This window comes from Micromys minutus (genome assembly GCF_963924665.1).
Source record: "Micromys minutus genome assembly, chromosome: 4".
NCBI classification, from domain to species: domain Eukaryota; kingdom Metazoa; phylum Chordata; class Mammalia; order Rodentia; family Muridae; genus Micromys; species Micromys minutus.
In genome coordinates, this window is record NC_137973.1 from 40776242 (window position 1) to 40795702 (window position 19461).

At 35.0% G+C, this 19461-nt stretch overlaps 1 protein-coding gene across 1 annotated transcript; it reads left to right on the forward strand.

Moving 5' to 3' along the window:
• Positions 1 to 520: 520 nt before the first annotated feature.
• On the forward strand, positions 521 to 14383 carry LOC308420165 (ligand-dependent nuclear receptor-interacting factor 1-like). Its single transcript, XM_080916067.1, is given in 5 exon segments — positions 521 to 714; positions 9595 to 10713; positions 10715 to 11051; positions 12255 to 12524; positions 13235 to 14383. Coding segments are annotated over 5 exon segments (2232 nt in total). The 5' UTR covers positions 521 to 652; the 3' UTR covers positions 13679 to 14383.
• The last annotated feature ends 5078 nt before the right edge of the window (positions 14384 to 19461 follow it).

Consider the following 19461-nt stretch of genomic DNA (forward strand, 5'->3'; position numbering starts at 1 on the left):
CAATTTATGGCAACTACCAAACGTCTACCCTACTGAATCAAACTGCTAAGGAAATTATTAATACATTGGCTGGCAAAAGCGTATGTACAAGTGCAGACAATTTAAGCCTGACACCGGAAGTATTAACTTTCAAGTAGGCAGTGAAAGAACTTTCTCTTTTGGTTCCTGCTTTGATCCGGAAGAAGACAACGTTCGCTGTCGATTGGACCACGTCATAAGGGCGGAGTCACGGCGATCCATTCGCCTTGGTAACTGGTCTGTTAAGGAGCTTGTACGCCTAGGCTCGCGGGCTCTAGGGGGCGGGTTTCAGTGAGCGCGGTCCCAGAACAGGCTCAGTTTGAGGGCGGTGCCATTGGTGCCACGCCCCCAGGTCCGCTCTGACTGGTTGCGATGCGTCACGTAGCCAGAGACTCGGCCGGAAAACAGTGAGCTTGCCTAAAGTGGGAGGGTATGGTTGCAGTCTTGCGTCTTCCGGCTTCTACAGCCACTTCCCACGGAAGTCAGGGGAGCCACCCTCTTGTCTATCTCCGGTCAAACACTTCTGTTCGCTCACCTCAGTGGCTGAGGTTCCACACTTGCGCTGTGGTTCGTGCCTACTTGGGGACCCTGTCCTCACGCTACTCACTGCCCTGTCCCCTCCCACCCATCTAAAATGTCTAGTAGTCTCCAGAACGTCTTTCCGAAAGCCGCAGAGGAAAAGTCTGGTTCGCACTGGTAAGTACCAGTTCCCAGCCCTCCATGCGCCCGCCCACACCATGTGACTTAGGTAGGCACGGCCGCGTCAGCTGACGTTCAGCTGTGCAGCAGGTTTTTCCTGAGGGTCTGTGGGGTCGCCGCGCCTTCTCCGCACACCTCCCACCCCACGCGCCCCAAAGCCCCTGACTCTCAGTCCTCCCGAAAATGTAAAACAGCCCGCGATTACAACGCAGTTAGTGTCTCCTGGACTCTGGCGCTCCCAACGCCATCAGCTTGAATCTCATAGGCGGACCAAGTAGATACCCACTGAAGAAAACCAACATGGCGATGCTCCAAGTATCTCAAACACACATTGTGAATTAGCAAGTACAACCCCAGGGCGCTGGACCTTCAAGTGAAAATAGTCGCATTTTAATGTCCTTACACAATGTGTTCTAGAACAACGGGCTGTAGGATTTGAAAACTTCAACAGAGAAAAGTAAAAACTTGAAATGTGAAGTCACTTTTTCCAGGTCTAAAGGGAGTACATCTCATCGGTTGTCTACAAAGGAACAGTTCTAACACTGAATGGCTCTACCTGGGTAGGAAACTCACTATCTAGCCAAGGCTGCCCACAATCCAGCCTGGGTTTATCTAGTTAGTATTAGGATTATGAAGGGCTGCTGTGATAGTCTTCTTTGGTTAGAAAATATATCCTCAGTAACATTTGTGTGTGTGTGTGTGTGTGTGTGTGTGTGTGTATGTGTGTGTGTGTGTGTTAATCCAGATGAAATAAAAGCAAGAACAACAAAATATTTACTGAGGAACAATGTTTTGATTTATGCTTTCCAACGTTAATGAGTATATTTGTTAAGAAGCAAGATTAGTAAGTCTGTAGAAGGTAAATGAATAGCATGAAATCTAAGAACAAAACTAATGAAAGAGGATAGTGGTTGAAAAAAGAAAACCTACCTGGTGTTCTTTGCCGCTTTATTTGTTACTATATATGAGACTAATGCTTCACTTTCTAATAAAAATAATGGTACATGGGAATATTTTGACAACAGCAAAGAAATAATTTAAGAAAGAAAAGATTATTTAAATATTTGCTCCAAGTTTAAGACATGAATTTGTGTCCTGTGTTTAGTCGAGGTAAGTTTATTTTAGTTACAAGTATATACAAACCCCAATTGCAATTTTAAAAAAAGGATTATTTTTTAAAATACATTTTCCCTTAAAACAATGGTCTAATAAAAACAAGTGCCAGCCTTCCTAGTAACTGGATCTATAGGAAGTTGCTACTGTGTAAGTACCCCCCCCCAAAAAAAAGTTATTAGTAGTAAATAGCTGTTGATACAGAAGGAACCATTATATCGTGTATCATTAGAGATAGCTCTTGGGTAATACATATTTTGTGGAGATTTAAAGACAGATTAAATTCTATGAAGAGAAGCTAAAGTAGAAGAAATGCTTTTTAATGAATAATTTTATATATTTTACCAGTATATTTATGACATAGTTGATTAACTTATGTGTGTAAGATCGTATTCTTTTGCAATCCTAGAAGTAAGATTAAGTGATACTTTAACATTTTTTAATTGTGCCCTTGGGCTTTCTTTTAAATACCTTATAACAATTTTGGTAAATTTTGAACACTGAAAAATATTTTAAATTCATTTATCTTTTGCTTACTTTCATAAGTACTTTCTACTTCATTGATTCATTGCTATATGTTTTGGTGCCTTGTTATACTTTTATGCTTCTATTTCTTAAATTTTCTGATACTATCATAACATATTTGAAGCATTTAACACAAAATAGTTTCCTAGGATATTTGACAAGTTGATTACTGTTTACATATTTGATTATTTTATTTTAATAACACCACACCTGCTGTTGAAATGTAATTATGTAAATAATTTGTTTACTTTTACCTCTTTGTTTTATTGGAAGTTGTTTGGTTTTATATTTTGATAGCATTCTCCTTTATTTTTTTCTAAAAATGATAGGATTGGGTTTTTTTCTGTAGATACTTCAGCTTTCCTTGAAATCTTTCTTTTTTAAAATTCAGTGTTGTGATAATGTTTATTACTTAATTTATCTTATCAGGCATAAAATAGGAAACCCCATTTTACAAGAGCAATGCAAAAATCTGTATATTTGCAGTGCAGTGCCCATTTAGCTCATTAGATTTTCTTGGAATTTTCATTTTCTCAGCTGTGTACCACAGTAGCATGATCGCTCTGAAGGCTGCTTCACTCTGGTAGCTGTCCCATCTACTGGACATTGATTGCTCAGAAAATCTTTGGAATGGGATTCACAAGATTAGCTGTGGAGTTTGAATAACTAATGACAGTGCTGATTTAGAATGAGGATTGTATTTCAGATGACTTGAGAAATGTGAGGGGGTTGGATAAGATGGCAAGAATATGGATTAGATTTGAGGAAATGGAATGAAAAATACACATACCTGATTAAGAAATTACTCTTTTTTGGGACAATGTTATACCAGTTTTCTTGTCAATGTTTGTGAATTAAATGAGACAAACAGAAATATCCAGTTAAAATTACTACTCTCATCATGTGACTTTGTTCACTTGGGCTGAAAATATTTCATTGCTGGTTGTGAAGTTTTATCTTTACAACTTAAAGAATACACTAGGAGATACATTAATATCATATAAGCTAACTATACTCTGTTACTAGTCTAGTTGCTTATGCAGTTGACATGGTGAACCTTGCTTTGTGTATAAAATATGAATAAGACTCCTTAAGGATGCATGAAATTCTGTATGTTATTAAAAATATATTAAACCCTTGTATTTTTTCAGCTAAAATGTTAATGACAGTGGAGGTCTATCTAGATTGCCTTTTAGGATTAAAATTAATGGTGATTTTATTACATAAGTAATATATAGAATTTATTATTATATGTATTATAACATAACTTCTTATATGTATTTATAAGTAGTAAGAAGGGAAAGCTTTGTCTCTTAACAAATGAAGATCATTATTTTCAAAACTAAATTTCAGTAGCCTCCAACATATTCATTATTTCATTTCTAATACATGAGTGATGAATATTCATATAGAATAGTAAAATACAAAACAAGAGCCTCGGAAATTATATAGTTTTCTTAGCACATTTAGCAGGACTTTTAATTTTGAGATGGGCTATGGCTTCATTAATCAGGCTGTCTTGAACCAAGACTCAGTAATCCTCCGACTCCTATTTGAGTTTCTAAGTACCTGAAACTATAGATATATGCTTCTGTGATTAAGTAGGTTTTCCAAAATTAGTTAGCCAGTGTGTGTAAGAGCCAGAATTAGAAGCCTGTAATCTTTATATTTCCCCTTTTTCTTTTTAGGTCTTAAAATATGGGTTTTTCAGTGTCATTTCTTCATTCAAATAGTTTAATGTAATTAGTGTGCTAATTATTCTAAGTGACCAAACTGGCTAATTATTTTAAGTGACCTATTGATCACATTAGACTACAGAATGTGATAGCTAAGAAAATAAACTATCTTGAAGAAAGTGGAGTCTTTTAGTGATTTCTGGTTAAATTGTTAAAGCAAGGATTCCTACTAAATCTGGAAAAGGTTATATATTGATTGAAAGAGTATTATGAATTTTATTCTGATTTATCACTTTTAAGAGTTTGTAGTAATCAATTCAGCTACCATGTTAATTTGCTCTATTTGACACAGAGGGTATATGATGGATGAATGGATAGATGGATGGATGGGCGGATAGATGAATAGATGGATGGATAGATGGACGGATAGATGGATAGTCGGATAAATAGAGATAGAAATATACTGTATGTAGCATATTTTTGTCAAGCAAAAATAGGGAAACCTTTTAGCATACAGCATATGAAGTATTAAAAGACTGTTACTTGTTCAGTTCTATTTCTTTTGAAATATTGCTTACACAAATAATTGTAAAAATAGGTTATTTCTGTTGATTCTTCTACTAAGGCAAATTTTTCTGATAAATGAAGTATTTATATTAAAGAGGACTAAACGAAGGTATTGAACTGAGTTTCTTAGATTGGCAATTGGAATGATCTGCATTGCTTTTTGTGTAATATTTCTGAGGGTTCACTATTGGTATTTGAAAAAAATATTGTAGGAATATTGAGTGTCTCATCTTAAGGAATTTCAGTGTTACTATGATAAACAATATTTAATTCCTTTTTTTCCCCCTTTTTTTGGTTGCATTTTTTTTAACTTACATTTCAAACGTTATCCCTTTCCCTGGGTTTCCCTCGGAAATACCCCTATTCCATCCCTAACTTCCCCTGCCTCTATGACAGTGCCCCCACACACACTCTCCCACCTCCCCACCCTGGCATTCCCTTACACTGGGGGCATCAAGCCTTCACAGGCCAAGGGCCTCTCTTTCGTTGATGGCCATAAGGCAATCCTCTGCTACATACGCAGCTGGACCATGAATCCCTCCATATGTACTCTTTGATTGGTGGTTTAGCCTCTGGGAGCTCTGGTGGTTTGGTTGTTATTGTTGTTCTTCCTATGGGTTTGCAGACCTCTGCAGCTTTTTTAGTCCTTTCTAAGTCCTCCATTGAGGACCCCCATTCTCAATCCAGTGGTTGGCTGAGAGCATCTGCCTCTGTATTTGTCAGACTCTGGTAGAGCCTCTGTGTGTGTTTTTGTGTGATTGGGTTACCTAACTCAGGATGATATTTTCTAGTTCCATCCATTTGCCTAAGAATTTCATGTAGTCATTGTTTTTAATAACTGAGTAGTACTCCATTGTGTATATTTACCACATTTTCTGTATCCATTCTTTTGTTGAAGGAATCTGGGTTCTTTTCAGCTTCTGGCTATTATAAATCAGGCTGCTATAAAGATAGTTGGGCATTTGTCCTTGTTATATGTTGGAGCATATATTGGGTATATGCCCAGGAATGCTATATCTGAGTCCTCGGGTAGTACTATGTCTAATTTTCTGATGAACCACCAGACTGTTTTCCAGAGTAGTTATACCAGCTTACAGCTCCACCACAATGGAGGAGTGATTCTCTTTCTCCAAATCCTTACCAGCATCTGCTGTCACCTGAATTTTTTATCTTAGCCATTCTGACTGGTGAAAGGTGGAATCTCAGGATTGTTTTGATTTCCATTTCCCTCATGACAAATAATGGTGTTGAACATTTCTTTGGATATTTCTCAGACATTTAGGATTCTAGTTGAGAAATTTTTGTTTAGCTCTTTACCCCATTCTTTTAATAGGGTTAATTGATTCTCTAGAGTCTTAACTTTTTAAGTTCTTTATATATATTGGATATTAGCCCTTCCTTGGATATAGGATTAGGAAATATCTTTTCCCAATCTGTTGGTTACCATTTTGTCCTAATGACAATGCCCTTTACCTTACAGAAGCATTGCAGTTTTATGAGGTCTTTTTGTTGATTCTTGATTTTAGAGCATAAGCCACTGGTGTTCTGTTCAGGATCTTTCTCTTCTGTTCGTTTCAGTGTATCTGGTTTTATGTGGAGGTCATTGATTTACTTGGACTTGAGCCCTGTACAAGAAAATGAGAATGGGTTCATTTGCTTTTTTTCTACATGCTGACCAGCATCATTTGTTGAAAATCCTGTCTTTTTTTCCAGTGGATAATTTTAGCTCCTTTGTCAAAGGTCAAGAGACCATAGGTTTGTAGGTTCATTTCTGGGTCTTTAATTCTATTCCATTGATCTACGTGCCTCTCTCTGTACCAATACCATAGAGTTTTTATCATTATTGCTCTATAATACAACTTGAAATTGGTAATCATTATTCCCCCAAAAGTTCTATTATTTTTGAGAATAGTTTTCACTATCCTGGGTTTTTTGTTATTCCAAATGAATTTGCAAATTGCTCTTTCTAACTCTATGAGGAATTGAGTTGGAATTTTGAAGGGGATTGTATTGAATCTGTAGTTTGTGTTCAGCAAGATGGCCATTTTTACTATATTAGTCCTTTCAATCCATAAACGTGGGAGATATTTCTATCTTGTGATATCTTCCATTTCTTTCCTCAGAGACTTGAATTCTTGTCATACATACCTTTCAATGCTTGGATAGAGTTGCACCAAGATATTTTATATTAATTGTTACTATTGTAAAAGGCAGTGTTTCTGTAATTCATTTCACAGCCTGTTTATCCTTTGAGTAGAGGAAAGCTGCTGATTTGTTTGAGTTTCTTTTATATTCAGCCACTCTGCTGAAGTTTGTTTATCAGCTGTAAGAGTTATCTGGTGAAATTTTGGGGTCACTTAAGTCTACTTTCAGAGCATCTGCAAATAGTGATACTTTGATATCTTCCTTTCCAATTTGTATACCTTTGACTTCTTTTTGTTGTCTAATTGCTCTGGCTAGGATTTTAAGTACTACATTGAATAGGGAGAGTGGGCAGCATTGTCTAGTCCCTGATTTTAGTGGGATTGCTTAAAGTTTTTCTTTATTTAGTTTGGTGTTGGCTACTACTTTGCTGTTTAGTGCTTTTACTATGTTCAGTTATGAGTCTTGAATTCCTGATCTTTCCAAGACTTTTGTCATGAAGGGGTCTTGAATTTTGTCAAAGGCTTTCTCAGCATCTAATGATATGATCATGTGTGGGTTTTCTTTTTCTTGAGTTTGTTTATATAATGGATTATTTTGGACTTTCGTATATTGAACCATTCCTGCATTCCCTAGGATGAAGCCTACATGATAATGGTGAATGATCATTTTGATGTGTTCTTGGATATTGTTTGAAAGAATTGTATTAAGTATTTTTGCATCAATATTCATAAGGGAAATTGGTCTTAAATTTACTTTCTTTGTTGGATCTTTGTATAATTTTTTATAAGAAAATTGTGGCTTCAACGAATGAATTTGGTAGTGTTTCTATTTTGGGGAATAGTTTGAAGAGTATTGGCATTAGGTTGTCTTTGAAGGTCTGATAGAATTCTGCACTAAATCCATCTGATCCTGGGCACTTTTTGGTTGGGAGACTTAATGATTGCTTCTATTTCTTTAAGGGTTATGGAGCTGTTTAGATGGATTATCTGATCCTGATTTAACTTTGGTACCTAGTATCTGTCTAGGCAACTGTCCATTTCATCCAGAGGATTCTGTAATTCAGTCTCATTATCTTTTAAGGTACAGAATTCCTTTTTGAAATGTTTTCCATCCATTTAAAATGTGAAAAATACACATACGTTAGAAGTAACATAAAAGCAAAATGGCTTAGGTTTAGCATTCAGGCTATAATTCATTGGCCCCTTTCCCCTAAGAGAGCTTAGTGTTTGAACCATAAAACTCAGTACTTGGATGGTTGGTTTGTTGGCTCAAAACTTGGTATTGTATTGTTGTTCAGATTCAACTCCAGTTGTTTCTATCTACAAGTGCTAAGTTTACATGCATGGCCTACCTACCATGCTTGAACCATTCTTGAGGACATTTATTTACTGCTAAATAAATTGATGTTGAATTGACAGTGTAATTTGTGCAGAGGTAATACAAGTGGGTTTTCAAATTCAAAAGCAAGAATTAAGACACCCCTCCATATTTCACTTTAACTTTACTAAAATTTAGTATGCATTTTTATACATTGAAGACTGCTTCAAAACTTTCTGAAGATAACATGTTATTTGAGTTGTGAGGATACATAGAATGTTGAGTATGGATTTTTTCATTTATACTTGATTCTAAAATCACATCTTTAGGTTATAAAACAGAAATAGACACTGTTGAAAATTAATGTTTGTCTTTTTAAGTGTTCCATTATTTCTCCTTTGTCATCTAATAAAGAGTCAATTAAATATCTACTTTTTAGTTATGTTTTTAGGGTTTAGCATGGAAGACAGTCTGTAGATATATAAACAAAGATATATAATAATATATATAAAACAAAAATAGTTAAGTTGGCTAGAAAATTTATCTCTTAGGAAGCATCATTTATGTTGATTGAAGCTCCAAGTAGAGTTGTATAGGAGAGAAGCACCCAGGTAGAGTAATGTGACTGTCCTGCATTCCTTGAGAGCACTATGCTTTTTAGGATCTGAAAGGTCATTTTAAGTATAAATAATTTGGTAAGTCTATACAAAGTAAAATAAAAAAAAAATGTATTATACAGAGATTTATGTATATTGATTTTTTTATAAAACTGATAATTTGTATTTAAAATATAGTTCATAATAATGGACATTGCAGTGAACTAGTTTTAAACTTTTCTTTCTCTCCAGTATACTCCACATTTATTGGGGGGAAAACCCCTTGACAAAAATTTCCTTGGTATTAAGTATGAATTGTTTGATAGTAAATTATTAGAAACAATTGCTATACTCAATGTGGAACATGAAACCTAATGTACACAGGAAATAATAAAATGGAAATATTTAATACATGAGCGTGTCCTTTAAGTCTACAGTATAAAAACATGGGAAATTGAAGTATCACAGCATGCGAGATCTCAAAAAGGAGAAACAAAAAGGTGGTAGTAGAATTTGCCAAGGAAAGAAGACAGAACAAATTGGAGGAGGGGAGAGTATTAGAAGTAGCATGATGAGAGATGGAATCAAAGAACTGCTCATTAAAAGTAAAGGAAGAGAATTGGAAAGGATTAAAAGAGAAGAATGATTATAGTGTGAAGAGTCTTTTCTAATAGCATTATGTTTGAATAAAAAATTAGAAACCTTTTCATTTTGGAATAAATGTTAAGATTTCATAACCTGTTTGTAAGATCTGAATTAAAGTTGATATAATTTTATCTTCTCTTCAAAGTCTATTCTATAATGTCTTACATTGCAAACTCAACATCGCATACTGTTATTAGATTTTACTACCTAAAATAATTGAAAATATGTGTTTTAAAATAAAATGTATAGAACTTGTAGTATGTTGTGTTTATTTACTTAAATGTTCTTTTAAGTATTTCAGGATGCATATACCAAGTAGTTCCTATGATTGGCACCGATGGAAAAAAACTTCTGCATTTACATCCACTTCCTACATCTTCTGGAAACATTATCCCAGTAGTTCAGTCTGCAGTCGTGTCTCATGGTTTAAAAGAGAATACAGAAAAACCAGTTCAAGTTACTTTTCAAACTCATATTTCCAGCTCTTCCACAAGTGCGTCAGTTCAATTGCCTGTTTCTCAGCCAGCCAGTACTACAAAATATTTTTTTACAGGAACAATAGATACATCACAAGATAGAGTTACTTCTGTGGGCACTGGAAATTTTACACCACCAATTTCTAATGTTCAGAATCATGGTATGAAAATTCATAGACTCACCAGGCAAACATTTACTACTCCTCCCTCAATACAAAATGATTCATCTTATTTTATAGTCAATTCCCCAAGTTTTCCAGCAAATGTGAATTCTTCAGTTTTGCCTTCTGGGCATCATTTAAAGATTCCAGTACAGACTGAAGTGAAATCTGTACTTGCATCATCCTTGCCTCCTTTGGTTCAGCAAAAGATACTTGGAACTGCAACCACAGCCTCAGGAACAGTTGAGGCTTCCCAAATACCAAGAGTTATTTATGTATCTCCTGTAAATCCAGTGAAAATTATTAACAAGAAAACTCAGAATATTTACTCCAAACCAGTGGCATTCAGTATCTCGCAAATTCCACCAAATGTTGCTACAGAAACGCATTTAAAAGGTGGTCAGCATCCTCAAACTGCTCCAGTGAACTCGATTTTTCAAGAGTATCTACAGCCTGGAATTCCATGTCTTATTCCTGTTAAGTCTTCAAATAATGTGGCTTCAAAGGTTTTAAATACTTTTGTAGATAGGAAAAATCTGGGAGATAATACAGTAGATACACCTCTGTTGAGTACTAACAGTTCTAGCAGGACACAGTACATAAGTGTGCCTATTAAAGATAATGCTTTGATAATGTTTAATGAGAAAGTCTTGTTGAATGAAAAAGGGACATATGGTCTGCCATCAAAAATTGACCAGCAGAATTCTGTTTCTTCTGATATTCCACTAAAAGATTCATTACAGGTAGTAAGTTCATGTCCGGTCACAAAAATATCCAGAGTTTTTAAATAGTGTTTTGGTTGAAAGTAAATCTTTGCAGTTGAAGACAAAATCACTTTCAAATTCCCAACTTGCTTCCGTGGGCAATCTAAGAGCAGAGAAGAATGAAAAAGTGGAGAGACCACCTTTTTTTTCTGTCACTAAACCACATACTACAAACCAGTCCACTCACTGCCTTAAACAAAGTAAGACTGTATTTACAAACCCAGGTTTTCCAGGTGGATTTAGGACAGGACAGAATGCCCCCAGAAAAGGAAATTTCATCCAGTGTTCCTCTGTTGATGCAGCAACTGTTACTTCTCAACAGTATGTTTACAGAGACCCAGAATCACAGGTAATTTTCCCATGTCAGGGTGCTCTTTTTATATATGTGTGGAAACTATTTCTTAATTCTCAAAATTATCTGATTCCTGTCTCCTACACACATACCCCATCCACATGCTTACTTAATATTTTTATCTGAATAACTGTTTGAGGATTACAAGTGGTAAAGCCTAAGCAATTTCTTTCTCTTTCATTATTTAGCTCACCAAATCCAAAAGACAAAGTCAATCACAGAACAAAGTTCAGAAGAGTTGGAGAGTGATAGGTCTTCAAAGATGAGTAAAATTGTAAAATTGTGTGAATATGAGTACATGTGTATGCTGTATATACACGTATTTGTATATAAAAGATACAGTTTTATGTATATAAGTCATATTTTATGGGTTTAAAATATTTTCTTGCTTTGTTTTTGGTGATGGTTATGAGAAAAACATGGCCATGAAAAGGGTGAAATGGAAGTCATTAGAACCTTTCAGTCAAATAAGATTTTATCCATGCCGTTGAGTGTTTGTGCCTTAAATTTATGGAGGACATAGCGGGAGTTTTTGGTTTTTTAAAGACAAGTTTATTTCAGCCTTTCTTTCTATTGATTCTAATTGAATAACAAACATATCTATCAGGTACCATTCTCTTCTTAAAATACATGTGTAGCCACTATCCTTGCTTACTTAGATAATGATTTAATATTAGTGGCTGTCCTCTTCAGTAATTGAATTTTAAATAAAAAGAGATAAATGGCAATACAAGCAAGATGGGTTGAAGATATTAGACTTTCCCAGAAAACTACAATCTTTCTGTACAGATTTTACTGTAATTTTTTTTTTTACTTCGTTTTTTAGTGTCTCAATGTGTAGCTGGGGCTGGCCTTGACTTTACCATTATCCTGCATCTTCCTACTGAGTGCCTGCTTTACAGGGTACCATGCCCAGCCTAGATTATTTTAAAGTTGTTGACATACCTAGCATCACCTAATCTACCTGAGAACAGACCTTTGTTACTATTATGTACAATAAATTAAAGATTAATTGTGTGAAAATTTTAAGTTTGTATTTATTTGAATTCAGTTGTTTGGATGCATGATAAATATAATTGTAATGCAAACCTTTTAAAGCATGAACTGGTCTCTTGTAGAAGATTAGAAAGTTGCTTAGTCTTACACAGTAACCCAAGGAATTAGCAATATTGTGTTTTTTTTTTTTTTTCTCTTTTCCAGACCCATTATGAGATGGCATCAATATTAAAAAAAGATATTCAAGAAAGAAGTCAAAAGAAATATTCTCAAGGAAGCCATACTAATGCATCACATCTGAAGAATGATGCTGAATTTAAAAAGATATTTGGTCTCACTAAAGATTTGAGAGTATGTCTAACTCGAATTCCTGACCATCTGGGCTCTAGAAAAGGTTGTGATTCCTTTAACAGTTTGGTGAAAAATAGTTCTTACAACAATGCAAGCTTTGTAGTGAAGGAAGAGAAAAAACAGGTAATAGTTTTTAAAGTGTATCACATTTTTGTTGGTGTGACAAACATGGCTATAATTATCTTTTACTTGGGTTTCAATGTACTTTAGATTGATGATTTTTGTCATATTAATCAGTGATAAATCATACACACATAAGAATATATTTCTAGTTAATTTGAGTTAAGTATTTTCAGTTACTTTCATTTTTTTTGTTTGTAATGTAAGAAAGTAGTTAAAAGCCTTATAGACAGTTATCCTGTTTTAAAGAATTACTTAAAGGAAATAAGTGTAGGGAAAATATAAGCATGTTGATATTCATTAGAGTATTAATACTACATTTTCAGTACATCACTAGAGTTATACTTCTAAACATTGTAATGTAGCATTCTGATCTTCAATCTTTACAGGTAAACTTTTTGAAGTAAAAGTTTCTCCATGTGTCTGTATTGCAAATGAAATGAAAATCTTGGTACTTCTTAGTTATGGTTTCATTTCAGTGATGGGCTAGCATGGCTTCTAATACCCAGTTTAAGCCAGAAAGTAAACCAGCTTGTTCTCCAAGACTATAATTATGACTTTTTATTTAGCTACCACTTAGAATTCAGTTTACTATAGTTGTCCCCATTGAAATTTGTGGAGTTGAATTTAATTGCTGTTATTTGTGTGCCAACTTTGATTTGGGAGCATGTAGCATAGTAATAATATTTTTTTTTTCTTATTCAACATTGCAGCAGAGTTTCTCTAAGAAAAGAAAAGAAAAAACTATGAAGAGGATGAATTACACAAAAAGGAGAAAAATTGAGAATGCTGGTGACACAGACAAAAACATCATGAATGGAACTGATGTTGCCAGTTCCCAGCTCCTTAATAGTATTTTACCAACATCTGACATATCACAACAAAACATTGTCACAAGCCATAGTACAACCAGTGAAGACAAGAGAACTGAGGTAGAACATTGCTCTCATGAGAAGCAGGAAAAAGGCACATTAAGTACATCTTTTGAACAAAGTAATTATTTTAATAAAAACTATACTGAAGATATTTTTCTAGTGACACCACCAGAACTAGAAGAAACTGTCAGAGATGAAAAAATAAGAAGACTTAAGCAAATTCTAAGAGAAAAAGAAGCAGCTCTTGAAGAATTGCGTAAGAAGATGCACCAAAAACAATAAAATATCTATGGGCTAAAGACTTCTATTACTACAGTAGTTCCCTCCCACCTGTCATGGATCCCCACTGGATGCCTGAAAACTGGAGATGATACCAAATCTTGTATAAAACTACTGTAAAGTCATGACATTTGTTAACAACTAAATGTCTACTTAGATAAATAACAGGCAAGTTATATACAGCATAAATACACTGAATGAAGAGAATAATTGGTACCCTCAACAGAACACTGGGATTTTTATCATGCTACTCAGAAAGATCATTTAAATGTTACAAATTAACTGTGTATGATGAGGAACTAAAAATTAAAAGCAACTTCAAATTATAAGGGACTGCCCTATGGAAAGGCGCTCTCAAGGTGTCTTTGTATATGAAACTTGAGGATTTCCAAAAAGGTTTGAGTCATATGACTTGTCAATAATCTACAAGAAGTATTTTGACTTACTTGTTTTGGAAGAAAAGTTTGAATATTTTTCTGTGAAAGGCAACTCCCTAAAATTTGAATATTTTGTACAAGGTTTCTGTTGTTTATCTTCAGCTAATTTCCTCAGGTCTTACCCTAAAAATACTGTGTACTAAAATTCTGCAATTCAAGATATGAAGTCAGCTGTAAGTGTAATTTTTCCATTGAGTTTATATGTGAATTGTCTTGGTCTTCTTAAACATAAAAATGATACGATCTATTTGTACTTGTTGATATTTTTATTTCATCAATAAAATTTATTATAATAATATATTCCAATATTTTTTTAATTTGAAGGGCATATATATTTTGCATATTTACAATTTTGTATTCCTAAAGAAAGGTTTGCAGTTTAGGCTATTTGGTGATATACTTTATTTTTGGCTTACATATTATGTCTTATGAAAATGTAATGTATGGAGAGATCTCTCAGCAGTTAAGAGCACTTGCTGTTTTTCACAAGGACCTAAATTTAGTTCTCAGCCCCCACATGGGGTTGCTCATAATCACCAGTAATTAGAGCTCCAGAGGACCAAATGCTGCCTTCTGACCTCTAACAACTACGTATATATGGTATAACCTCAGACATACACATAAATACTATATTTTTAAGTTATATGTTACTTGGCTTTTTTTGGTACATGTACATAATGTGTTGCATAGATTATCTGAAAGATAGATCTGGACTGTAGTCACATGTAATACATTTCTCAAACTGCCGTTTTTCTTTAAAAGCATCCATCATTTTCTCTGGTTCATCTTTGATTTGGGATAGTTTGAGAGTACAGTGAGCAGATGGAGAATAAGAAAGCAAGACTCACAAGTTAAACTAGTAAATGCCTAGTAATAAGATCCGGAAAAGTGTAGGAACAACAAGGAAATATCATAAAGCAAAATATTAAGTAGGAATAAAATAAATCAATTAGATTCTTCTGCTTTTTTATAGTTTTAGTAATAGTTTAATTGAAGTATAATTTGCACAGCATAAAAATTAGGCTCACCTACACACCATGTTTCAGTAAAAATTGCCATTTGTGAGTGTTTCTTGTTCATGGAATCCTACAGTATTTTTTTATTATATTTTTGTTTTCATCTTTAAGAACTTCTACCTGTTTACTTGTGTTGCCTTGCATTTCTTTAGGGGAGCTATTTATGACCTTCTTAAAGTCTTCTAACCTTATGAGTTGTAATTTTAAACCATAATCTTGCTTTTTTGGTGTGTTGGGGTATCCATGACTTGCTGTGTTGGGGGAACTGGATTATGATGATGCCATGTGGCCTTGGTTTCTGCTACTCCGGTTTTTTTACTTGCTCATCAACATCTGCTTATCTCTGGTGTTCCCTGGTTTTGCTGATTCTGACAGTGGCCTGTCCCTTCTGTAAGCCTCTGTGTCAGCTCTGTTTGTGACCAATTCCCTCCCAGTAGGATCTGGGTAGAGGTGGCTATGGCACAGGGTCAGCACAGGGCACAGATAGAAACTGGAAGGATCCTATCCCAGACTGCTCTTCAATTTCTGTGTCCAGAGTACTCTGGCTAGTTCCTCTTGGGACAGGTATTTGAGCAGGGGTGATGGTCTACCCTGTGTTCCCAGATGCATCAGTGTTCCTATGAGACTGACTCTCTCCCAGCAGGGTTTGGATAAAGAGTACTCTGGTACCAGGTCAGGACCTGGTGCAGGTGGAATCCAGAAGCTCATGGATTTTCTTAATCAGATTATTTGAAGCAGAAAGACCCACTATAAATCTGGACCACACATAAACAGCATGATATAAACCTTGCCTTTTGCCGAATTGTTATCATTCTTGCCTCAAGTTCATCTATCCAGTTGCTGGATCATTTTTTTCATTGATATTAGAACCAAATTCTTTGGGATAATGACATAGTACAAAGTTCACCAACTTTCCTGAAATTTTGCAGGATTCCAACACCACACTGGGAATATTGGTGGTGGTGGTGGTGGTGGTCGTGGTGGATGTAAGTGTACTTGTGTGTTTATGTGTGCTTCAATTTGTTCTTGTTTTTGTTGGTTCAGAAGTATTTATTTTCTGTGTTTCTTTGTGTGTAGTTAAAATTCTGGAATTCGAATTTTCTTTCAAGTGTTTTATGTAGATCTATATTTGTGGTTATATAGTGTTTAAGTTTGGTTTTGTCATGGAATGTCTTATTTTCTTCCCCTATGGTGACTGAGAGTTTTTCAGGTATAGTAGTCTAGGTTAGCATTTGTGGTTGCTAAGAGGCTGAAAGATATCTGTCCAGGACATTCCAGATCAAAAGTCTCTGTTGAGAAGTCAGGTGGAATTCTGATATTGCAACCTTTGTGTGTTACTTGGCCTGTTCACCTAGAAGCTTTTAATATTTTCTTTGTTCTCTAGATTTAGTGTTTTTATTATTCAATCAGTAAGATTTTTCTTTTGTGCTCCAATCTCGTTGCTATTATGTAAGTTTCTTGTATTTTATAGGCTTCTCTTTATTAAGGTTGGGAAAGTTTTCTATTCAGATTTTATTGAAAATATTTTTTTTGGAATAGACCAAACAGAAACAAAAAGAACCATTGAAAGAATCAACAAAACCAAGAACTGGTTCTTTGAGAAAATTAACAAGATTGATAAACCCTTAGCCAGACTACCTAGAGGGCAAGGAGAGAGTATTTAAATTAACAAAATCAGAAAGAAAAGGGGAGAAATAATGATTGAAATTGAGGAAATTCAAGAAATCATCAGATCCTACTACAAAAGCCTATACTCAAAAAAGTTAGAAAATATGGAGGAAATGGATGAATTCCTAGACAGATAGCAGATACCAAAGTAAAACCAGGACCAGGTAAACCATCTAAATAATCCCATAACACCTAAAGAAATAGAAGCACTCAACAAAAGCCTCTGAACCAAAAAAAAGGCCAGGTCCAGATGGGTTCAGTACAGAGTATTATCACATATTTATTGACGACATAATAACACTTCTCTCTAAACTATTCCACAAATAGAATCCGATGGAACACTACCTAACTCATTTTTGAGGCTACAATAACCCTTATTCCTAAACCACACAAAGACCCTACAAGGAAATAGAACTTCAGAACAATCTAACTTATGATCATTGATGCAAAAATACTCAGCAAAATCCTTGCAAATCGTATCCAAGAACAAATCAAAAAGATCATTCAACATGATCAAGTAGACTTCAACCCTGGGATGCAGGGATGGTTTGATATAAAGAAATTCATAAATGTAATCCACCATATAAACAAACTCAAAAAAAAAAACATATGGTTATCTCACTAGATACTGAGAAAGCAGCTGCCAAAATTCAACAACACTTTATGTTAAAAGTTCTGGAAAGAACAGGAATACAAAGTCCATACCTAAACATAATAAAAGCAATATACAGAAAATCAACAGCCAACATCAAACTTAATGGTGGGAAACTTGAAGCAATCCCACTAAAATCAGGGACTCAATAAGGCTGCCCACTCTCCCCCTACCTATTCAACATAGTACTGGAAGTCCTGGCCGGAGCAATTAGACAGCAAAAGGAAATCAAAGGGATACAATTGGAAAGAAAGAAGTAAAAACATCACTATTTGAAGATGACATGATAGTATACTTAAGTTACCCCACAAATTCCACTAAAGATCTCCTACAGTGATAAACAAGTTCAGCAAAGTGGCTGGATATAAAATTAACTCAAACAAATCAGTAGCCATCCTATATTCAAAGGACAAACATATGGAGAAAGAAATTAGTGAAAAGATACCCTTTACTATAGTCACAAAAACTATGAAATACCTTGGTGTGACTATAACTAAGCAAGTGAAGGACTGGTAGGACAAGAACTTCAAACCTCTAAAGAAGGAAATCGAGGAATATCTCAGAAAATAGAAAAATCTCCCATGCTCATGAATTGGAAGGATCAACATTTTAAAAATGGCCATCCTACCATTAGCAATCTACATATTCAATGCAATCCCCATCAAAATTCCAACCCAGTTCTTCATGAGTTGGAAAGAGCAATGTGCAATTTCATCTGGAATAACAAAAGAGCTAGAATAGTGAAATACATCCTCAACAACAAGAAAACATCTGTGGGAATCACTATCTCAGACTTCAAGCTATATTACAAGGCAATTGTGCTGAAAACTGCATGGTACTGGTACAGAAATAGGCACATTGATCAATGGAATAGAATAGCAGATCCAGAAATGAGCCCTCACATATATGTTCACCTGTTTTTTGACAAAGGAGCTGTAAACATTCAATGGAAAAAGGACAGTGTATTCAACAAATGGTGTTGGTCCAACTGGCACTCAGCATGCAAAAGAATGAAAATAGACCCTTTCTTATCTCCTTGTACAAAGCTCAAGTATAAGTGGATCAAAGATCTCCACATTAAACCAGGTACACACACCAAGTGCCCAAAGCAAAAAAGAACACTAAAAGCAGTAAGGGGAAAAGGTCAGGTAACATATAAAGGCAGACCAATTAGAATTACGCCCGATTTCTCAACAGAGACTATGAAAGCTAGCAGAGCCTGGACAGACATCATGCAGACCCTAAGAGAACAAGTGTCAGCTCAAGCTGCTATACCCAGCAAAACTGTCAATAACCATAGATGGAGAGATGAAGATATTTCAAGACAAATCAAAATTTACACAATATCTGACCACAAACCCAGTACTACAACAAATTATAGGCGGAAAAAAAACTACAAAAGGAATAATGGAAGGAAACAAAAAACACTATTCCTTGATATCTATTAACACAAATGGACTCAACTCCCTCAATAAAGAGATACACGCTAACATACAGTATACATAAAAAAAAAAATCTAGCATTTTGCTGCATACAGGAAATTCATCTCAGGGAAAAATATAGACACTATCTCAGAGTAAAACGTTGGAAAAAAAACTCTCTAGCTTACACCCCCAAGAAGCAAGCTGGAGTGGCTATTCTAATCTCAAATAAAGTAAATTTCCAATCAAAAGTTATCAAAAAAGATAAGGAAGGATACTTCTTATTCATTACATGGGAAATATGTCAGGAGGAACTCTCAATCCTTAAAATATATGCTCCAAATACAAAAGCACCCACGTTCATAAAAGAAACCCTTATAAAGCTCAAAAAATACATTTCTCCCCACACAATAATAGTGGGAGCCTTTAAGACCCCACTCTAACCAAAGGACAGAACATGAAAACAGAAACTGAACAGGGACACTGTAAAACTAGCAAAGACTATGAACCAACTGGAATTAATAGATATCTACAGAACACACCATCCTAAAGTAAAAGAATACACCTTATTCTCAGCACCCCTTGGCACCTT